At 45.9% G+C, this 24,001-nt stretch overlaps 1 protein-coding gene and 1 pseudogene across 2 annotated transcripts in view; both read left to right on the top strand.

Annotated features, from left to right (window-relative positions):
• Positions 1–327: 327 nt before the first annotated feature.
• On the top strand, positions 328–3,878 carry LOC311139116 (apoptosis facilitator Bcl-2-like protein 14; annotated as a pseudogene). The gene is made up of 6 exons: positions 328–701; positions 863–958; positions 1,110–1,171; positions 1,476–1,625; positions 3,540–3,653; positions 3,791–3,878. The product of its transcript is annotated as an apoptosis facilitator Bcl-2-like protein 14 (transcript).
• A 1,553-nt stretch (positions 3,879–5,431) lies between these two features.
• LOC311140828 (ras association domain-containing protein 3-like) overlaps positions 5,432–24,001 on the top strand; it is a 71,465-nt gene continuing 52,895 nt past the window's right edge. The window contains exons 1-2 of the mRNA XM_084176077.1: positions 5,432–5,825; positions 15,674–15,807. Coding sequence (XP_084032203.1) covers positions 5,450–5,825; positions 15,674–15,807 — 510 coding nt within the window. The 5' untranslated portion in view covers positions 5,432–5,449. The remainder of the gene's footprint in view (positions 5,826–15,673; positions 15,808–24,001) is intronic.

Genomic DNA, 24,001 nt, shown 5'->3' with positions numbered 1-24,001 from the left:
AGTCACAGGACAAAAGGGCATGCCTTGGCATGTTGTCTTCCCATTTTTTGGTATCAAAGTTATGCCCTTTACCATCAAGTGAGTGTTACTGCTCTCTAGAGGTGTATTTTTATGTTTTTGCAATGAAAATTCTCATTCTCCATTCCCAATGTGCTGTTAGGGCTGACTGTGCATTGCACTCTTCCAGGAAAGTATACGTTCATAAACTGTTTTTAAACCGCATAGGAGAACTTACACATCAATATTGCCGGATTTGTGTAATGGAGGATGTTGCAGCTATACACTCACTTCCTGTTGTGGTTTGTTTGTTTATTTTTGTTTAGAGAGATGGCGAACAGAAATGCCAATGGAAGTACCAACAGTAATGTGAATGGGAGTGCCAAAGCTGGGCTGCCAGGGGATATGGATGGCACGGAGGACAGTGTGGAGTTCAGACTGATGATGGCGTACGCCCAGAGGAGGAGACCTAGGGAGGTGTTGTGCCCGCTACCTCAAGGCACAGTCACCCAGCCGGGTGGCACAGAGACACTAGAGGGCCATGCGGACACATTTATAAAGAAGACGAAGAAGAAGAAGAAGAAGAAGGGGATGAGAATGAGGCTGCAGAGACAGTTCAGCTGTTGCATCAGGACCACCAAGAACACCACCACCAGCATCACCAACGGGCACCCAAAGGTCCTGCTTCAGATCCTTTGGCAATGGTGAGTTTGTATCAGGGGAAGGAGAGACAGGAGGGTTGTTTGATTGCATGTGTTGGTGTAATACTTTAAAATGTAAGGTACATTGTATGTTTCTTCTTTAGTCAGCTGGTTTGACTTCATACCAAGCATACTAAAGCTGTGTGTGTGTGTTTCAGGTTCAGTGGGAGATGAGCTGAACGAGGTAGTTGACCGGTTGACTCAGATTGCTGACGGAGTGAGCTTCAGTCCTTGGGATCTGGAGACTGATGGAGAGGAAGGTATAAGACTGACTCAGCCGCCATATCTGGGTTGTATTCATTAGGCACCAAATGGAAAAAAAGGGACAAACTGGGAGGGGCTACATGAACTTGTCCAATAAGAATACCTCTGACCTCTAACCCCTTACCCTCTTCTATCTCTGCCTTTCAGATGCTATAGAGACTCTGGTGGGGCTTCTGCTGAGAGGAGCGGGAGACAAACTCAATGAGGAGGTAAAGGATGGCAGGAAATATCCGTTTCTGTAGGTAGAACCAGTGTGATTGTGTAATTCTGTCTCTGTCCACTTGGTGTCACTACACACAGATAATATTAGTCTATCTGCAAGACTGGGTTTTAGTGATGGCATGTTTATACGGTTGTTGCCCAGTCCTCCCCTCACAAAGAGAAACAGGGAAGAGATGGTGGTGCATTTACTTATCATTCATCATTCATTTTTCATGACACAGGCTTTCACCCATAAAATACTTTTTGGGATTGTGGTTTAAACTTTACTGTCCTCGAACCTGTCCCTGTCAGGTCCTGAATGACGCCTCTTTGTCCTCAGAGCTCTTTGGCTCCTACAGCTTCTACGAGTGGACCATCTCTACCTTCCTCAGGAGACTGGGCCTGACCTCTGACCCCAGCACTCAGGGGTCACCCAAGGCCCAAATCGCCCTGACTTGTGAGGTAATCATGACAGAAATACATTTACATACAGTGCCTTGCAAAAGTATTCATCCCTCTTGGCGTTTTTCCTATTTTGTTGCATTACAACCTGTAATTTAAATTGATTCTTATTTGGATTTCATGTAATGGACATACACAAAATAGTCCAAATTGGTGAAGTGGAATGAAAAAAATCACTTGTTTCAAAAAATTCAAAATAATAAATAACGGAAAAGTGGTGCGTGCATATGTATTCACCCCCTTTGCTAAGAAGCCCCTAAATAAGATCTGGTGCAACCAATTACCTTCAGAAGTCACATAATTAGTTAAATAAAGTCTAGCTGTGTGCAATCTAAGTGTCACATGATCTGTCACATGATCTCAGTATATATACACCTATTCTGAAAGGCCCCAGAGTCTGCAACACCACTAAGCAAGGGGCACCACCAAGCAAGCGGCACAATGAAGACCAAGGAGCTCTCCAAACAAGTCAGGGACAAAGTTGTGGAGAAGTACAGATCAGGGTTGGGTTATAAAAAAATATCAGAAACTTTGAACATCCCACGGAGCACCATTAAATCCATTATTAAAAAATGGAAAGAATATGGCACCACAACAAACCTGCCAAGAGAGGGCCGCCCACCAAAACTCACGGACCAGGCAAGGAGGCATTAATCAGAGAGGCAACAAAGACACCAAAGATAACCCTGAAGGAGCTGCAAAGTTCCACAGCGGAGATTGGAGTATCTGTTCATAGGACCACTTTAAGCCGTACACTCCACAGAGCTGGGCTTTACGGAAGACTGGCCAGAAAAAAGCCATTGCTTAAAGAAAAAAATAAGCAAACATGTTTGGTGTTCACCAAAAGTAATGTGGGAGACTCCCCAAACATATGGAAGAAGGTACTCTGGTCAGATGGGACTAAAATTTAGCTTTTTGGCCATCAAGGAAAACGCTATGTCTGGCGCAAACCCAACACCTCTCATCACCCCGAGAACACCATTCCCACAGTGAAGCATGGTGGTGGCAGCATCATGCTGTGGGGCTGTTTTCATCGGCAGGGACTGAGAAACTGGTCAGAACTGAAGGAATGATGGATGGCGCTAAATAAAGGGAAATTCTTGAGGGAAACCTATTTCAGTCTTCCAGAGATTTGAGACTGGGACGGAGGTTCATCTTCCAGCAGGACAATGACCCTAAGCATACTGCTAAAGCAACACTTGAGTGGTTTAAGGGGAAACATTTAAATATCTTGGAATGGCCTAGTCAAAAAAGCCCAGACCGCAATCCAATTGAGAATCTGTGGTATGACTTAAAGATTGCTGTACACCAGCGGAACCCATCCAACTTGAAGGAGCTGGAGCAGTTTTGCCTTGAAGAATGGGTAAAAATCCCAGTGGCTAGATGTGCCAAGCTTATGGAGACATACCCCAAGAGACTTGCAGCTGCAAAAGGTGGGGGGGGGGGTGAATAGTTATGCACACTCAAGTTTTCTGTTTATTTGTCTTATTTCTTGTTTGTTTCACAAAAAAAAATATTTTGCATCTTCAAAGTGGTAGGCATATTGTGTAAATCAAATGATACAAACCCCCCAAAAATCAATTTTAGTTCCAGGTTGTAAGGCAACAAAATAGGAAAAATGCCAAGGGGGGTGAATACTTTTGCAAGCCACTGTATAACTTTTCAAACACTAATGGCCAGTTTCCCGGACATATATTTAAACCTAGTCCTGGACTAAAAAGCATGCTCAAGAATCCTGATTGAAAGTGTTTTTTACTACTGGAATACGCTTAATCTGGGTCTTGGAAACTGTCCCTGTAAGTGCTTTACATTGTATGTGGCTAAATCACCCATTGGAGTACTACAAGCATGTTTACCCATTGGCGCATAGCAGCCATTTTGTGTCAAAAGTCTCAACCCTCTCTGCTCCACCAGGTGACCAGTCGCCTGTCAGCAGTGAACAACCTCCCTATTAGCCGGGTGCTAGGCTTTGGAGCCAAATACCTGCAGGATTACTTCTCTTCCTGGGCCAGACAGCAGGGTGGATATGTACGTACATACAAAGATATATCGCCTATAGTACTGGAGGTCCACCTTCTTGCTCCTATCTACAGCTGACAAAAATATAAGTGGTATTTTGTGAGATGTTGAGCAATGATCAATACAGTTTTAATTTCTCTCAACAGGAGGAAGCTTTTGTGAATGATGATGAGGAGGAAGTCGACTGAGCCAGAGGGATTTTCCCCATTCTATACCCCCATTGGCTTCTTCCCGATTATCCACTCTTTTCCCAAAGTATGCACTTTCTGTCATGGATCAGAATTTGATTGGTGTAATTATTGGCTAAAGGGAGTTTCCACCATTGTTAAATCCATAACGGTAAGGGGTGGGAAAGGGTGGATAATTGGGATGTAGCCCTCCTCTAACCCTAACCTCTAACCCCTAGAGAAGTTTCAACTCAGGGCAATGTATTGCTATTATTGCATGCCCAATGAAACGTTGATTTTGCACAAAGAAACATGTACATAGAAATATAGATGACTATCTTCCAGAGCCATAGGATATGAGGGAAACTGTTAATCTCAAGCCCCATTCCTTCTTTTGAATTATACATTGATATGATATAAGAATGCATATGAAAGTACAGTATTTGGGTGTTTATAGGAATGTAAAAAATAGAAAAATCAGTTGAATTAAACATTATTTACTTTATTTTTTATTGTAAGAATAATGATGATGAGACGGTCTACTCTTGATGTAGCCTATACTGTCTGATCCAAGTAATGTTTACATAAAGCAACATTGCCAAAGATGTCAACATTCCAGACCTCCAGAACTTTTGTCCTCAGTTGATCCAGAGGTGGTCCTCTGTAGCTCAATTGGTAGAGCATGGCGCTTGTAACGCCAGGGTAGTGGGTTCGATCCCCGGGACCACCCATACGTAAAAATGTATGCACACATGACTGTAAGTCGCTTTGGATAAAAGCGTCTGCTAAATGGCATATTATATTATTATATAAAGGTGGAATAACTATATTTTTAAACCATGACTGGACCAAACACTGGGGCAGCTACTGTAGCCTATGTATACTGTATGGAAGTGCTTCTATTCTGACTGCTATATGGTCACACTGTCATTCTCTGTGTGTCTATTCATCAGAATGTCTGCGTTATTTGTTTAATAAGAATAATGAAACACATTCCATGTTATGATTATAGTGTTCAATGATTTAGACAGCTTTGTGACTGTTTGATTTTTGTTTAAATATTAATTTATTTAATAAAAAAATTGGTCTACTGAAAAGACTCCTAACATTGTGTAAAATGATTTAGGACCAACTGGTAATTATATTGAAATGCAATCTCAAGATCGTCATGCACAGCATACCTGTACAGGTATGTCACTCATGTACAGGTATTGTGTACAGAACGTCACTCATGGAGGGAGGGGGGATTTCTTGGGGTCTGTACTGAAATGAACCCAACCCGTTTCCTGTACCTGCTCAACCTGCTTACAGACAACAGGAACACACACAAACAGGCCAGAGAGAGGACGCAGTGTCATCTATTCACACAATGTGGATTTCAACATGCAGATAAAATGACGTGTCGCCTACTGAACACCTTGTTCTGTGTCTCACCTGTGATGCGCGCGAGGAAGACTGTCATCATTGCTGTCGGCTGTGTGCTCGAAAGAGTGCGTGGGAATGTAAGACGATGCACCAAAGTAGGAAGTATTCACCGACGCGCTACATCCGCGTCGTATCATCGTTAATAAATCAGCACTGACACTGAGGACGAAGACGGTGGACTACAGTCGAGGGGAATTGTTCAACCCGCCCAGGATGCACCATTCGAAAGTCAAGGGAGTCAGAGCCGTCCGGAGGCATACCTCTCCTCCAAGCCGCAGTCTGGAGAGCATCGAGGCGGTCTGGAGCGAGGGAAGAGCGGACTCGTTACCAAACCTTGTAGAGAGAAGACCGGAGCCGGAGAGGAGACCGTACCCGGTGAAGGTGATGAACCCCGCGGAGAACGACTGCCGCGGCAGTAGGAAAAGGGGATTCAAGCCCCCGGATGTGAGGACCATATTCTCCCCCATTGAGAGAGACTCCCGGATGAGGGATGAGAGGGGGGAGGGACACACCTTCTACCTTGGTATTTCGGGCGCATGGTGCGATGTGTGCTGTGAATACATCCTCCACTTCTCCCTAATGTGTTCAGGTGAGTTCTACTACTGTATGATGGTTCAGGTGAGATAGTTTGACTGTCTTAACTCCAATATCCTCTGCTACAGCAGACAACATACTGGTTAACAGATAGCCTCAAGGTATAAAGCCTATCAATATAATGACTTATTAACTGGATACCTAAACTGCCTTATGAATCTAGACTTTCTTACAGGCTCCATACAATCTGGATATAAACACATACAGTGCCTTCAGAAAGTATTCATTCATACCCCTTGGCTTATTCCACATTTTGTTGTGTTAAACCAGAATTCAAAATGGATTAAATAGATTATGTTTATCACCCATCTACACACAATACCCCATAATGACAAAGTGAAAACATGTTTTTAGAAATTTTAGCAAATGTTTAAAAATGAAATGCAGAAATATCTCAAATACATAAGTATTCACACCCCTGAGTCAATACTTTTTAGAAGCACCTTTGGCAGCGATTAAAGTGGTGAGTGTTTTCTGGTTTAAGTCTCTAAGAGCTTTCCACACCTGGATTGTGCAACATTTGCCCATTATTCTTTAAAACATTATTCAAGCTTTGTCAAATTGGTTGTTGATCATTGCTAGACCTCCATGGAAAAAGTCAAGGGGTGGGAATACTTTATGTAGGCTGTACATGTTCAGAAAGGCATGGCTACATACAGACTACTTCCACACAGGGCCAGGCTCTACACACACACACACTCACACACTCACACTCACACACACCATGCTGATAAACTGGTTTGAAGGGAAAACACTGCCATTCCTGTACGCTCATACACATGCTTTCCTCTCGGCTCAGCTCTCTCTGCATTCTTCCACTGACAGTCACTCACTCACTCACTCACTCACTTCCTCAAGCTAATGTCATAGGAACCTGTTTACTGATGATTGATACAGTATAATCTTGTTGTTACTCCTATCATTTCTGCATTACTCCCCGCTGGGCAAAAACTGGTAGAATCGATGTTGTTTCCACATCATTTCAACCCCCAAAATCTATGTGATGACGTTGAATCAATGTGGAAAACTGATTGGATTTGCAAAAAGTCATCAACTTAAGGGCATTTCTTTTAACCTAAATCCAATGACATGGTGACATTTTTTGTTGATTTCACGTTGAATTCACATTAATTGACAACTCAACCAAATGTAAATCAAAACTAGACCTTGAACTGACGTCTGTGCCCAGTGGACCATCAGTCATCATACGTGTAAAAGCATTGCTTGTACGTTGATGGTTTTAAAGCACCTCTCCATATTGTCATGTCATTCTGCAGTGGTCTGATACAGTTGCAGCCTCTACTGTTGGCCTATGTTACATTAACTTGTTGACATATGCAATATGATGATCCAATGTCCAGTTGTGTCTTAACTAGACACTGAGAGTGGGTAAATGCAAATGCTGTAAAATATTTCCTCCTCTACACATCTGGCATAGAATGGGTCATAACCCAATCATGATTAGAACCATACCTTGGCCATTAGAACCATAAATTGGCCATTAAAAACCTGGTCATTAGAACCCTAACCTGGCTATAAGAACCCTAACCAGGTCAATTCATCCCTAACCTGGTCAATACAACCATAACCTATTTCAAGTTTTAATGTCACATGCACAAGTACAGTGAAATGCTGTTCTTGCTAGCTCTAACCCCAACAATGCCGTAATCAGTAACAATGTAATACTACAAATAACAAGGTAGAACAAAAACACACAAGCTATAAAAATAAGAAATAAGAACATGATAAAGTAAGTAAGCATACTATATACAGGGTCAGTTCCAGTACCATATTTACAATGTGCAGGGATACTGGATCGATAGAGGTAGATATGTATAGGGGTAAGGTGACTAAGCATCAGGATATATTATAAACATTGTAGCAGCAATGTATATGATGATTGTATGTGAGTGAGTGTGTGTAGAGTCAGTATAAATGTATGTGAATATTAAGTGTGTGAGCAAATGATGGAGTGAGTGTTTCTATGTGTGTTGGAGTATCAGTGTGCGTAGTGTGTAGGGCCCTGTGAGTGTGCATAGAGACAGTGCAAAAATAAGAATAAAATACAAAGGTCAACTCAGATAGTCCGTGTAGCCATTTTGTTAGCTATTCAATAGCATAGAGATCATATTAAATTACTATTAGTATTCTTATTCCTAATTCTAAGTGCAATAGAACCCTAATCTGGTCTTTAGAACCCTCACAGGTTCTGCACTGCTGTCCCCTGCCCTATGTAGCAGCTCTGGCAGTCCTTTATCATAGGATAACCAGCTGAATTCCTTCTGTTAACCCAAATGTGACATCGGGCTGTACGGCCAAAGCTGACTTTCACAGCTGTGTTTACTGTGTCCCCCTCGTCCCCACAGTGAGACTGGACTCAGGTTGCAGCAGGTGATCCGGTGTGGGAGGGAAAAAGAACCAGCAGTATGTTCTGACCACTCAGTGAATGTTTAATGGTGTTGTGAAGTTTTCTGCTCTCGCACTTAGTTGACTCCCTCCCTGTGGGGTTCTTTTGTCGGGGGGAGGAGCTATTCTGTTATCAAAAAATATCAAATACAATTTTATTGGTCGCATACACATATTTAGCAGATGTTATTGCGGGTGTAGCGAAATGCTTGTGTTCCTAGCTCCAACAGTACAGTAATATCTAACAATACACAACAATGCACACAAATCTAAAAGTAAAATAATGGAATTAAGAAATATATACATTTTAGGACGAGCAATGTCCTATGTATATATACAGTGCATTCGGAAAGTATTCGGACCCCTTGACTTTTTCCAAATTTTGTTACGTTACAGCCTTATTCTAAAATTGATTAAATTGTTTTTTTCCCCCTCATCCATCTACACACAATACCCCATAATGACAAAGCAAAAACAGGTTTTTAGATTTTTTTTGCAAATTTATAAAAAAGAAACAACTGAAATATCACATTTACATAAGTATTCAGACCCTTTACTCAGTACTTTGTTGAAGCACCTTTGGCAGCGATTACAACCTTGAGTCTTCTTGGGTATGACGCTACAAGCTTGACACACCTGTATTTGGGTTTCTCCCATTCTTCTCTGCAGATCCTCTCAAGCTCTGTCAGGTTGGATAGGGATCGTCGCTGCACAGCTATTTTCAGGTCTCTCCAGAGATGTTCGATCGTGTTCAAGTCCGGGCTCTGGCTGGGCCACTCAAGGACATTCAGAGACTTGTCACGAAGCCACTCCTGCATTGTCTTGACTGTGTGCTTAGGGTCGTTGTCCTGTTGGAAGGTGAACCTTCGCCCCAGTCTGAGGTCCTGAGCGCTCTGGAGCAGGTTTTCATCAAGGATCTCTATGTACTTTGCTCCGTTCATCTTTCCTTCGATCCTGACTAGTCTACCAGTCCCTGCCGCTGAAAAAAACCATCCCCACAGCATGATGAAATATCCCCACAGCAAGGGAAGGGGACTGAATACTTTCCGAATGCACTGTGTATGTATGTATATGTATGTATATGTGATGGGATGTATAGACATTATGGACAGTATGTGGATAAAATATGTACTCTATCTGAAGAATACGTAGGACAGAAAAATATATGTACAGCAATAGTTGAATAGGATGGACCTGACTAGAATACAGTATATACATATGAAATTGGTAAAACAGTATGTAAACATTTATTAAAGTGACCAGTGTTCCATGTCTATGTACATAGGGCAGCAGCCTCTAAGGTGCAGGGTTGAGTAACCAGGTGGTAGCCGTTAGTGACAGTGACTAAGTTCAGGGCAGGGTACTGGGTGGAGGCCGGCTAGTGATGGCTATTTATCAGTCTGATGACCTTGAGATAGACACTGTTTTTCAGTCTCTCGGTCCCAGCTTTGATGCACCTGTACTGACCTCACCTTCTGGATGATAGTGGGGCTCGGGTGGCCTTGATGATCTTGTTGGCCTTCCTGTGACACCGGGTGCTGTAGATGTCCTGGAGGGTAGGCAGTGTGCCCCCGGTGATGCGTTGGGCAGACCGCACCATCCTCTGGAGAGCCCTGCGGTTGCGGACGGTGCAGTTGCCGTACCAGGTGTTGATACAGACCGACAGGATGCTCTCAATTGTGCACCTGAATGTGGCGCCTTCTTCACCACACTGTCTGTGTGGGTGGACCATTTCAGATTGTCGCCCTGTAGATGCGGATGGGGGTGTGCTCCCTCTGCTGTCTCCTGAAGTCCACGATCAGCTCCTTCATTTTGTTGACGTTGAGGGAGAGGTTATTTTCCCGGCACCACTCTGCCAGGGCCCTCACCTCCTCCCTGTTGGCTGTTGCGTCTTTGTTGGTAATCAGGCCTACCACTGTTGTGTCGTCTGCAAACTTGATGATTGAGTTGGAGGCGTGCGTGGCCACGCAGTCATGGGTGAACAGGGAGTACAGGTGGGGGCTGAGCACACACCCTTGTGGGGCCCCTGTGTTGAGGATCAGCGAAGTGGAGGTGTTGTTGCCTACCTTCACCACTTGGGGACGGCCCGTCAGGAAGTACAGAATCCAGTTGCACAGGGCGGGGTTCAGACTCAGGGCCCCGAGCTTGGAGGGTACTATGGTGTTGAAGGCTGAGCTGTAGTCAATTAACAGCATTCTTAAATAGGTATTCCTCTTGTCCAGATGGATAGGGCAGTGTGCAGTGCGATGGCGATTGTATCATCCATGGATCTATTGGGGCGGTATTTATCCCTGTCACTCACACTTAGCTGGCCAGAACCATTTGCCTTATAGGCCCAAATGGTCAGCTCAGCCTGAATGGCCTGGTCCAAATCCATTTACATGGAGAGGTGAGAAGTTGGTTAAATCAGATTAGACACAGAGGAGATGGTGGATTAACACAACCTTTCATTCACTACAGGGAAATGTTAGAGACCTGTTGTGCTCCTGGATGAGGAAATAATTTGTTGTAATTCTCATGAATAGATCAGCTTTCATTCTCCACCGAAGGCTGTGTGTGTTTGTGTGTGTGTGTGTACCTACGCGTGCCTGCCTGCGTGTGTGTGTGTGCGTGCGTGCATGTCTGCGTGTGTGTTTGCCCTAGTGCCCAGCTGCTGTTTGTGCAGGAGCAGGGACAGTGTGGCTCCAGAAGACACTGCCCTCTGTGACAGGTTAATGACCCAACACAATGACCACACACACACTTTATTTATTACTATCCTTGTGGGACCTAAAATTAATTTCAATTCAAAATCCTATTTACCCTAAACCTAACCCTAACCCTCACCCTAACCTTAACCCTAACCCTAACTCCTTAACCTAACGTCTAACCCCTAACCCTAATTGTAACCATAACCTCTAACCTAACCCATAAGCCTAAAATAGCCTTTGTCCTTGTGGGGTCCTGGGAAATGTCCCCACAAGGGAGAATTGTCCTTGTTTTACTATCCTTGTGGGGATTTCCAGTACCCACGAGGATAGTAATACACACACACACACAGAGGGGGGAATGGGGGACTACACTAAGGGGAGGGACTAGCCCAGGCCAGACATGACACAGAAAAGCCAGATGGGGCAGGATAGAGAGAGAGAGAAAGAGAGGGGGAGAAAGAGGGTAGAGAGGGGCCAGAGTGAAAGACAGTCCAGAGCTGGGATTTGCAGGACCGGGGCGACCTTATGTTGGATATGCCCAGTGTGTATGAGTTGGAACCTGGTTGTGTGAGCGTATGAATGGTTGTGTGAGCGTATGTGTGTGAGTGAATGAATGAGCAATGGGGCTGGCTAAAGGATTTGGGAGGACTCTGCGGAGGTTATCTGGTTTCTTCTTCCGTGTTCCCAAACTGGTCCGCCGCTCTGGACGCCTGGAACTAAGCCTCCTTTGGAGGAACTCTGGTGAGTGTGTGAGTGTGTGTCTGTGCGTGTGTGTGTGGGCCTGTGTTTAGCCAACCCCAGAGCATGGTGTTAAGGCAGACAGAGGGTTTGGTGTCACTAAGAGGCCATGACCTGAGAGATAAAACAAGTGTATGTACTCTATATACTGTTCCTTATAAACACATTGTTTAGGGACCTACAGTTCAGGTCCTTCAGTGTTCATGTTTCGTAGAGACCAGCCACAGATGCAGTGTTGTGTCCACAGACAGACAGATCACTCAATGTCATCCCTGACCTGTCATGAAACACGCTAGACTCAGCACAAACACTTTGTGTAAAAGGCTGGCAGACAGACAGACTCTGCAGAGAGACCGAAAGATGGGATACCGGTGAGAGGGAGAGTGGAAGAAAGATATGCGCGTTCCATAATTAAGTGTGTGTGCATTTCAGTTAGGTGTTTAGCAGCCATGTGTTAAAAGGCTCATAAGTGTTGAGTGAATGGGTTTAGTCCCGTTGCTGGTTCTATGGGAAACTGTTTACTGTTTACTGAGGAAAACAACACTACCACAGTGGAATGACAACCCTTCCTTCTCCTCCACTGACAGTCTGCACGGTCTGAGACCACCTGCTGTCCTGGCAGTGTGTGTTTTAGGGCAGTGTGTGTTGTTAGTGGAGCCAGATAAGAATGAGAGACTTGGAATTTAGAATTGAAGTCTCTGAATGTAGAATGTGGAATTAAGAATGTCGTTAAGTATGTGCAATGCTGCTTCAAAAAGGAGATCTATTTTCTATTGTCTAAAGACAACGCAGGAACAAATACAACACACCACCTTTCTGGACTAGCCACACAAATACACAGCTCTTCAGCCCCAGACCACGCTATTCCTATTACAGTCCAATACTAAACAGTGTTGTTCTATGACAGGTATTGTGTTGCAGCATCCAGAGCCTTAGTGTCATACCAACTGCTTTAGTAAATTGATCACGTCGACCCATAGCCCAGATACAGCTATTGTACCAACTGAAACACAAGGTTTCACTCAGCTTTGATTACAGGATAAGATAACTCTCTCTCTCTCTCTCTCTCTCTCTCTCTCTCTCTCTCTCTCTCTCTCTCTCTCTCTCTCTCTCTCTCTCTCTCTCTCTCTCTCTCTCTCTCTCTCTCTCTCTCTCTCTCTCTCTCTCTCTCTCTCTCACACACCTCTCTCTCACACACACACACACACACACACACACACACACACACACACACACACACACACACACACACACACACACACACACACTCCATCCCCAAACACGCACACAGGTCTACCTGGTCACAGCGGGACTCCAAGAAGTGTAGTCTTGAGTACTGCTATGTCTTCTGCAACCACCCAGTGTGTCCTCTGGGTGAAGGTCTGGCTCTGCCCTGTTTACACACACTCTGCAAACCCTCTCTTTTAAAACCAAGGCTGTGGTCTTTACATGTTGGGAGTGGTACTGCAAGATCCAAGTATTTTACTCTGGTAAACAGTCTTTGCGTCAGGGAGAATGGTGTTTACAGGGCGGAGGGTGGGGGGGGGGGGACCGGCTGGGGGCGTGTGTTGTAGTGAGGGGGAGTTTGGCTGAATTGGCTCTTAACACGTCAGTGAGAAGGTAGCCACAGGTTCCTCATCTTTCCTCCCAGCACACAGAGACATGGTTAGACAGCCAGCTCTAAATACTACACACAGCTGACACTGGCTAGGCTCAGGGGCGAGTGGTGTTGGTATGCATCTGTTTGTGGAGTGTGTTGGTGTTCTTTGTGTGGGTGTGGGTGTGGGAGTGTGGGAAGATGCTGAGTTGCGCTCTGTTCTCCTCTCAGCTCCACTGATTAAGTCTGATCGATTGGTTTTGCCTGGCTGATTACAGGAAGGGCAATTATCAATGAGACAGCACAGCTATACCACACACACACACACACACACACACACACACACACACACACACACACACACACACACACACACACACACAGCACTCCCCACAGGCCCAGGAGACTCCCAGGGGAAAAAAGTGCTTAACTCATCAGACAGACAGTAAAAATCATCATCATCAGATTTCTGTCTGTCTGTATTTTGCAGTTTTTTAGCGTATTTATTTCTCCTCACTGGGGTGAGACAAATCTCCTCAAAGTTCATGCATCATAGGCATAGTATCTTATGGCTGATGACATAGCCTATGATGGTGTTTGTTATTATTTAATGGCGTAGTGGACGGACTGTGTAACATTTCCTCTCTGGTTTTGTCACAGCGCCAGGGCCTAGCTGGGACAATGCTCAGGCTTTGCCTCATTGTATCGAGAGCTACAGAGGGTTAGAGAAGGTTAGGGCAGGAAGCCTAGCAGACAAGAGCTGGCCACCCTCTTTGTGTGCTGGTGAGTTCAGAGAGGGGCATCCCTGGCCCACACACACATGGACGCACACACACTCTCTCACACGCACGGACTAACACACTCTCTCTCTCCCTCTATCTCTCCCTCTCTTTTCTCTCCTACTCTCTGTGTGTCCATCACTGTGACCCAATGAGCCTCCATTTGACAGGCAAATCACCCACTCAGCACTACCATACAGAGAGAGTGGGAGGGGGAGACAGAGAAGGAGTGAGTGAATGTGGGAGAGAAAGAGAGAGAGAGAGTGGTAGCAGCTAGGCAAATGAGTCTCTGTGTAGGTCTGGGCTGGCGAGGGAGGTGGGGGTTCCCAATCCACACAGGCTATTGTTCCTGATGCTTGTTGTGCCTGTGTGTAAGAGAGTGAGTGCGTCAAGGCTGGGCCTGTTGCTACTGGCAAGTGGTGGTACAGTGTAGGCAGTGGTCAAGGAGAATTGGTTAGCGGACAGAGCATTGAAGGAGAGCTTCAGAGAGAAGAGTGTGTGAGGCAGGAGGGAGATGGTGTGCTGGTCGGGGATGGGAGCAGCCATCTGTAAACTGTCGGTGAAGCTCAGTCAGCAGGTGAAGAGGAGGTCCTCAGGTAAGAGATGAGACATACACACACACACACTCTGTTCCTGTACATCACTGCTAACAGTGAGGACTTGCTGGATGTTCTGTACTCTGCAGAGGGAGTGTCACAGTGATGTGTAATGTATTCTGTGTTATTAGCGGTCTCTCCCTGTCTCTCCTCCATACTGAGTTATTTCTAAGTGGGCTGCTGGATGCTGGCCAGCCAGCGCAGAGAATGAGAGGAGAAAGAGAAAGAAAGAGATATTAGAGATTCCTTCAACCTTTTCTTCTGCCGTGGCGGAGTTACAGTATGCATAAGAGGACGTTTCTGTGTCACTGTAGACTTTTCCCAGCCTGTCAGACAGATCTGATTGAATGTCAGCTGAACAGTTCTTCTTGTTCGTTGTCATATAATGTTTACTTTTTGTTGGACTTGGAATAGTTAGAATAGTAACTTTGTTTCACTTGACTGAGCTGAATGTTAATAGCTCAGATGAAATATTGTTTTAATTGTGACTATGAATGGGGTCAGTATGATTGTTTGCATACTGTGGACAACCTAATTTCCATCCTGTCCTCTCTTCAGACACAACACAAGATGACCTGAATATTGCTGCTACTAGAGACCTGAGCCTGGAGACCCAGGGAATATTTGCTTAGCCGTTTGGGGTTGCGTTATAGATTAAATATGTTAGTGGCTGGGTTATATGTTAGTGATTTGGTTATGGATTAAACTTGTTAGGGGTTGGCTGCGTAATTAACATAGTACTTGTGACCTGAGTGTATCCACGGGTCTCTGTTAATGATCACGCTGCTATTGAGGCAACACAGATAAAATACTTTAGATCCTCCTGGCAAGGAAGTGGCAAGAGTCTTTAAGAGGTGTAAGAATAGCTAGGAGTACGAAATGAGGGTATTTGGTGCAGTGTTAAACACTGTCAGCAGTAGCCTTGGCCCGCTCCGTTGACACACACCGAGAGAGAATGCAGGCTCTATGAGTCTGCAAGGTTAGATCAGAGTGTGCTCTTCACAATTGTTTAACAAGCTCCTCTCCTCCTGCTCCAGGGTGTAAGTATACATGTCACCCAGAGTGTCGAGAGCGAGTGTCGTTGGACTGTCACCCCAGTGGTCCTGTTGCCGTTGACACCCCCCTCAGCCCCTTCAGCCAGGACCACCTCAACAACAACACACCGCCCGTCGTGAGTACCCACCTTCTCTCTCACTCCCTCTGTATCTGTGTGTGTGTGTGGTCTAATTAAAGGGTCAATACTTTGTTCCTTGAGATGAGTGCTGATATTATATTCTGTGATGGTCACATTATGACTGTATTCAGTGTATTGTTGTTACTCACTACCGTTTTGCAACGTCAGGCTCAGTTCACCATTAGCTGCATTTACAGAGCTGCGGAGGGAGTGGGCTGCGATGTCTATATTTCACCACAAGGGGGCGTTGGAGTGCATAGAATGAGTATTCACCCTGCTCGTGATTACAGTGAGGGACTGAGACGTAGTTCACTTATGTACCGCCTGATGACGCTCTCTCTGTCTCTATACTGTATATCTTGTCATAGAGCTCTTGGTGGGAGTGAGTGAGTGTTTGGGGGATGTGTTGCTCTTAAGGTTTTTGGGGATAAATGGCTCTGAATACTCTGATGGTATCATACAGAAGGGTGTGTGTTTGGGATTAGCTAGGTGGGGCCAATGCTTTGAGACCAGCTGTCCATGTCATTCTCTATATAATAGCTCTGGAGTCAACGTGTGTGTGTGTGTGTGCGCGTGCGTGTGTGTGTGCATTCAAAACTACCTGGCCCTGTACAACAGCAACATGAACCGGCTGCCACATATAGCGGGGGTCGTGTTGGGTGACCTCACACACATTTCTGTCCTCTGTGGTCCCAGGGAAGTCCAAGGGTGTGTGTGTGTGGGGGGGCCCTGTCCCTAAGTCCCTGAGCCTTGGTCAACTTCACATACGCAAGCATGCGCACACACACACACACTACTCTCGTGTGTGATGGATGGATGGAATGAGTGAGGGCATTACGCCATATAGACACCCCTCTGTGGATCATATTCAGCATGTCAGAGATCTTCAACTCTGTCAAAACAGTCTGGCTTCAATACTGCAGTGAAACAGTTTAGTGGTGAGATGTTAGCTCAGCAGAAACATGGACCTAATGCTGAATAGTACTGAACAGTGCTGCTTAGACATGTAGATGTCTGTCATGTTGTTGTTTCACAGTGTTCTGTTTCTGTGTTAATCTGAGGATGGGTGTCTGTGTGTGTGTGTGTGTGTGTGTGTGTGTGTGTGTGTGTGTGTGTGTGTGTGTGTCTGTGTGTCTGTGTCTGTGTCTGTGTCTGTGTCTGTGTGTGTGTGTGTGTCTGTGTGTCTGTGTGTCTGTGTGTGTGTGTGTGTGTGTGTGTGTGTGTGTGTGTGTGTGTGTGTGTGTGTGTGTGTGTGTGTGTGTGTGTGTGTGCGGCCAGGTTAGACAGCGGGAGGTATTGTTGGGTTTTGACCAAACTCTCCCATGTGACTGCCCAGAACCAGAACCAGACTCATATATTTTTAAGATCCTTTATTATCCTTATATAACAAGTACTCTGAACCTCCCAGTAGACTGTAGCTCTATCTCTGTCCAACTCTCTGTCTCTGCTCTGTGGTCTGTGGTTCAAACTCTCCTGAAATGGACTCTGGCAGATAATGATATGAAGCCATGAGACAGTAAATAAACGATGTGTCTCAGAGAAGGAAATGGAATCCGAGAGAGGCTAGATGGATAGATGGATCTTCTCAGCCTCTGCTATACCCAGAGGACACAGACACAGGAAGACAATGAGTGCCTTATCCCAGTTTAGAAGAGTCTGTAATAAACTAGGAATAGAGAGGGCCTCTATAATATTACTCAGTAACTATCATGATTAATAGATTAACACCTAGTGGTCTGTCTGTCTGTCTGTACCTGTACTAGCAGATGAATCACAGACAGCTGGTTAGGGGATGAAGTTCACAGGAATGAAGGAATGACACTGACCCAATATGGATGCCAGCCAACACATGGTGACGTTTATAGCTAGGAGTCAATTCAACGCGGTGCAATCCTACACACTGTAACACACCCTCTGAGTGAGACAAGATCTTGGGCAGCACTCAGTCATGACGTGCAGGAGGGTAAAGTGATTAGCTGATTGAATAGATCAGTGATTGCATTAAGCAGTGATTGTTCTGGTCTGGAGTTTGTCACTGAGTTGACTATAACAGAGTAATACAGAGATTGACATCAGTCTGACCCAGAGCTCTTGCGCTGTCATGGGCTAACTCTGTTACTGGGCCTGAAACAAAGTTATTGGAAATGGCATGTCAGTGTCACTGTAGATTTTTCACCATAGAGACATGATTCACATGCAATCTACATCTCTGTCAGCGCTAACTGAAGTTCTATACACAAGATCTCACTAACTCAAAAATGAACACACTAATGCAAAACATTACGCACAAAGACACCTGGGTACATAATTTGTACTCAGTTAGTTAATGTGTAATTAGTTAATGTGTGATTTAGTTAGTTAATGTATAGTACATTTAGCTGTAGAGACAGTTGTGCTGACTGAGGGGGGGGGGGGGGGGGTTCTGAGTGAGTGCTGAGAGTGACCTCTGAACTCTATGCCCATGTCCCCTACCGCACTCTTATAGGCTGAGCCATGCCCTCTGATAGGCTATCTAGCCAGACAGGTGGTAAATAATAGGGCCATTTCCTGTTCCTGTACGATGGGAAAGTCAAACACAGGGACCTGGGGGAAAACCGTCGTTAGGAGGAGAAGAATGTTAATGTATTCCCTCTGGGCTTCATTGCTGCTTGTTAACCCCAAATGTTAGGTTAGGAACACCTGCATAAATTGTTGATCTTTAACCTTTGACCTTTCTGATGTCACCTCTGTTAATATGTGCATTCTTCACAAACATTCACATACCTCTTTATCTGTGGAGGAATGATCAGGGACTCTACACCTCTCTGAGATCTCAGACTAAAGGGAGTCTTCCTGATTCCTTTCCCTCTTCTCCTCCTCACCATGCATGGAGTAATTTAGTATGTCCTATAGGGTTGCTTGCGTCATGCCATAGGTATGCTATCTTACCTGCTTCAGTCAGTTTTTCTTCCTTCTTAGCAGGGTTACCTTATCTTATCACTCCTCTTAAAAACTCCTCTTAAAAACATCCACTCTGATCTGAAGACCAACTTATTACTAAGGTTAAGCTATGGCCCAAAATGAAAGGATACATACAAGTGTAAGGTTCTGTATTTGTTTTCTTAGTTCACCTTGTGTTCTTGTACGTAGCCCTGTTTCTTTGTGTTCTTGAACATGGCCCAGTCTTTCATTTTTGTTCATTGATTTCACCTGTGTTAGTTACTCACCTGGTCTCTTCAGCTCTTTATTTAGTTCAGTTCTTTCTGTTTGTGCCTTGTGAGGTATTGTTCATTTTGACTCTACTAAGCCTTTTCCTAGCTCGTTTGTGATACCAGTTTTAGCCTTCAGTCCTAGTTTTGTTCCACCTGCCTGTTTGCCTACCTGTGTATGACCATTGCCTGCCTGTGACCACGATTCCTGCCCTCTGCGAAGGCGTAATAAACACCTGCCGCGCCCTGCACGTGAATCTACACCTTTTTCTCCCTGAGTATTCATTACAGAATACCTCACCAAAAACGAAATGGATTCAGCGGAGCTACAGTGGCGCTTAACCCGGCAAGAGGAGCGTATGGAGGTAATCGGCCATCTTCTCCGCCAGCCTATCCCTACTCCTCAGATGCCAGGTATCGTAACCCATAGCCCTCCTTCATTCATATCCATGCCTGGAAAATATGACGGTTCACCTGGGAAATGTCAGGGATTTCTGATGCAATGCAGCAAATACATTGAGCACAACCCCACTAACTTCACCACCGACAAGAGCAGGGTGGATTTTGTTGTGTCTCTACTCACAGGCAAAGCCCTGTATTGGGCCACCGCCATATGGACTGCCAACAGCACAGAACTCGGATCCGAGACCCATTTCCACACCCTCTTCAAAGAGGTATTCGATCACTCTCCTTCCGGTCGTCCTATAGGGGACCTCCTCATAGACCATGAACAAGGACGCAATTCAGCTGCCGAGTATGCCCTCGAGTTCCGCACCATGGCTGCAGGGAGTGGATGGAGTGAGGCTGCTTTACTTACCGTCTACCGAAGAGGGCTCAACAGGGAACTTCAGGCGGATTTGGCCTGTAGAGGTGACCTTCAGGATTTAAATCAATACATTCGTATGTCCATCTCCATCGACCACCTCATCGCCGACAGCCGAAGAACTCTGCCACCCAGTTACTCAAAACCTTTTCTTTCCATGATTCCGTCATCCCGTCCGATTCTTCCAGAGCCCATGCAGTTGGCTCATGCTCCTCTCCCATGTATCGAACGTCAAAGGCGGATCCAAGAAGGGCTCTGCCTATACTGTGGAGGGAAAAATCATCTACTCAGCCATTGCCCTGTTCGCCCCCCACAGTGAGATGAGAAGGGTCCCTCCGCTGCTATGCCATTCTCATTTTACATTTACATTTTAGTCATTTAGCAGATGCTAATGACATTCTCCATCCCAGTATTGATAACAGTGAAGGGGGTTACGAAGTACGTAGAGGGCTTGATAGATTTGGGAGCAGCAGGTAGTTTTATCGATCACCAGCTAGTACAAGAGCTTGACATTGATCTTACACCTGTCACCCCTCCCTTAAGGATTAACACTCTGGATGGGCAGCCATTGGGCACGGGCTTCATTATGAACCTGACACAGAGCGTTACCCTCCAGATTGGAGTCTTCCACACTGAAACCATTCAACTCATGGAACTTTCATCTCCAAACAGCCACTCATCCTCGGACACCCCTGGCTTTGTCGTCACGACCATGCCATCTCGTGGCGACAAGGTGAACTACTGTCCTGGTCTTCTACCTGCTTCACCAGTTGTCTCAGCCTACCCTGCAAAGCCACCACCATTGAGGACTCTGCCTCTGCAGTGCCACCTACCATACCATATGAATGCGCCCAGTACAGCAATGTCTTCAGCAAAATCAAGGCCTCCACTCTGCCACCACATCGCCCAGGGGACTGTGCTATTGACTTACTCCCTGGAGTGTCCCCACCGAATGGCCGTGTTTACCCCCAATCTATCAAACGGTTTCGTTCGTCCTTCTTCTTCCCCGGCTGCGTCCAGCTTCTTCTTCGTTGGAAAAAAGGATGGTGGTCTTCATCCATGTATTGATTACCGTTCCCTGAATGACGTTACGGTCAAGAACCGTTTCCCACTTCCTCTGATCCCAGCGACCCTTGAACAAGTGGGTCACGCCAACATCTATACAAAACACGACCTGCGGAGTGCTTATAACCTTGTCCGTATACGTGAAGGCGACGAATGGAAGACAGCCTTTATCACCGCACGAGGGCTCTATGAATACCTGGTCATGCCCTACGGCCTTACTAACGCCCCCGCCGTCTTCCAATCCTTTAGGAACGAGGTTTTCCAGAATATGATCAACCGCTTTCTCAGTGTCTACATTGATGACATCCTGATTTACTCCCACTCCCTGAAGGAACATACAATGAGGGGGAAAAAGTATTTGATCCCCTGCTGATTTTGTCCACTGACAAAGAAATGATCAGTCTATAATTTTAATGGTAGGTTTATTTGAACAGTGAGAGACAGAATAACAACAACAAAAATCCAGAAAAACGCATGTCAAAAATGTTATAAATTGATTTGCATTTTAATGAGGGAAATAAGTATTTGACCCCTCTGCAAATCATGACTTAGTACTTGGTGGCAAAACACTCTTTGCAGATCTTCTCCAAGTCATTAAGGTTTCGAGGCTGACGTTTGGCAACTCAGACCTTCAGCTCCCTCCACAGATTTTCTATGGGATTAAGGTCTGGAGCCTTGCTAGGCCACTCCAGGACCTTAATGTGTGTCACGATCGTTTACGGACGAGAAGGACCAAGGCGCAGCGTGATATGCATTCATATTTATTTACGTACTGAACACACCACAAAACAACAAACGAAACGTGAAGTCCAAGGTAGACAAATAACATACCTCACACGGAACATGAGAACAAAGTCACCGCCGTCAGTAACTGGCCCAAACCCACCACCGTTAAGGAACTCCAACGTTTCATTGGGTTCTCCAACTTCTATCGCCGGTTCATTCGGAACTTCAGTTCATCTGCCGCTCCCCTCACTGCCCTTACCAGCCAAAGACCCGGACCCTTCAATGGACTGATACCGCACTGACTGCTTTCAACACCTTGAAACGCCTCTTCACCTCAGCTCCTGTCATTCGCCAACCTGATCCGACCCTTCCTTTCACCCTGGAGGTGGATGCCTCCGAAGTAGGAGTAGGAGCCATACTCTCTCAGCGGGTGGGAACACCTCCAAAATCACATCCTTGTGCCTTCTTCTCCAGGAAGTTATCCCCCGCTGAGAGGAATTACAATGTGGGGAGCAGAGAACTCCTCGCCATCAAGCTGGCCCTCGAGGAGTGGTGCCACTGGTTGGAGGGCGCACAACATCCCTTTCTCATCCTAACAGATCATCGTAATCTGGAATATATCAGGGGGCCAAGAGGTAAAACTCCAGACAAGCCCGCTGGGCTCTCTTCTTCACATGCTTCCATTTTCATGTTACTTACATCCCTGGAATGAAAAAACGTAAAAGCTGATGCTCTCTCCTTCCAGTTTGACCTTCCGACCAGTAACTCAGACCCTACACCCATTCTTCCTTCCTCTTGCATTATGGGACCGGTACAGTGGGAGGTTCACTCTGCCATACAAGAAGCCCTAACCTCAGACCCCGCTACTCCTGAGACACCAGTTGGGAAGAGTTACGTACCAGCAGCTGTTAGACCCCAACTGATGCAATGGTGTCACACGTCCTTGGGGTCAGGACATCCGGGTATTACATTAATATTAATTAATTAATTAATATGCCATTTAGCAGACGCTTTTATCCAAAGCGACTTACAGTCATGCGTGCATACATTTTTTTGTGTATGGGTGGTCCCGGAGATCGAACCCACTACCTTGGCGTTACAAGCGCCGTGCTCTACCAGCTGAGCTACAGAGGACCACGAACCACCAACTTCTAGCCCGAAAGTTCTGGTGGTCCTCACTGGCATCCGACGTCAGGGATTACATACTCTCCTGTCCAGTCTGCGCCCAAACCAAAAGCCCTTGTCATCTCCCTTCCGGTAAGCTTCAACCTTTGCCAATCCCTCACAGACCCTGGTCCCATATAGCTGTTGACTTCATCACAGACTTTCCTGAATCCTCTGGTAAAACCACCATCCTTGTCATAGTAGACCGTTTTTCAAAAATGTGTCGTCTGGTTCCTCTTCCTCGTTTACCTAACTCCATGGAATTGGCTGAGTGTATGTTCCAACAGGTGTTCCGTCTGTATGGAATTCCGGAGGACATTGTCTCTGACCGCGGGACCCAGTTTGTCTCCTGGGTGTGGCGAGCCTTCTGTGACCGACTGGGGGTTGCCCTCAGCCTCTCCTCCGGGTACCATCCCGGACGGAACGCCTGAACCAAGAAATAGGGAAGTACCTCCGCCAACAATGTTCTGCCTCTCTACACGACTGGAGTCGGTATATGGCCAGTTGAAGCTCGCATCTGCTACAAGACCATGGTGCTTGCCTACGGAGCTGTGAGGGGAACGGCACCTCCGTACCTTCAGGCTCTGATCAGTCCCTACACCCAAACGAGGGCATTGCGTTCATCCACCTCTGGCCTGCTGGCTCCCCTACCTCTGCGGAAGCATAGTTCCCGCTCAGCCCAGTCAAAACTGTTCGCTGCTCTGGCACCCCAATGGTGGAACAAGCTCCCTCATGACGCCAGGACAGCGGAGTCACTCACCATCTTCCGGAGACATTTGTCACACCCTGGCTCTGGGGACTCTATATGTTGAGCCAGGGTGTGTAGATTCTATGTGTTGTTGTTCTTTGTTCACAGTCTAGTATTGTATGTCTATGTTGGCCAGAGTGGTTCCCAATATCAGAGGCAACGAGTGTCAGCTGTTGCTGGTTGTCTCTGATTGGGAGCCATATTTATACAGGCTGTTTTCCCACAATAGTTGTGGGATCTTGTTCCGTTTGGTTTGTTCCGTGTTGCTTGTTTACCTAGGACGTCACGCTGTTCGTTTATTGTTTTGTTCTTATTATCACTAAAGATAATAAAGTATGTTCGCTCATCACGCTGCGCCTTGGTCTACTCCGTTCAACGATCGTGACAGAAGATCCCACCATACCAGGACCAAGCAGCGTGTCCAGGAGCAGGCAGCCTGGACGTTGGAGCAGATAGTGGACGGGCAGGGGTCCTGGA

The sequence above is a fragment of the Coregonus lavaretus genome (assembly GCF_964263955.1).
Source record: "Coregonus lavaretus genome assembly, chromosome: 13".
In the NCBI taxonomy this organism is placed as follows: Eukaryota; Metazoa; Chordata; class Actinopteri; order Salmoniformes; family Salmonidae; genus Coregonus; species Coregonus lavaretus.
The sequence above is the reverse complement of the archived record's forward strand: the minus strand, read 5'-3'. Positions and strand labels throughout refer to the sequence as shown.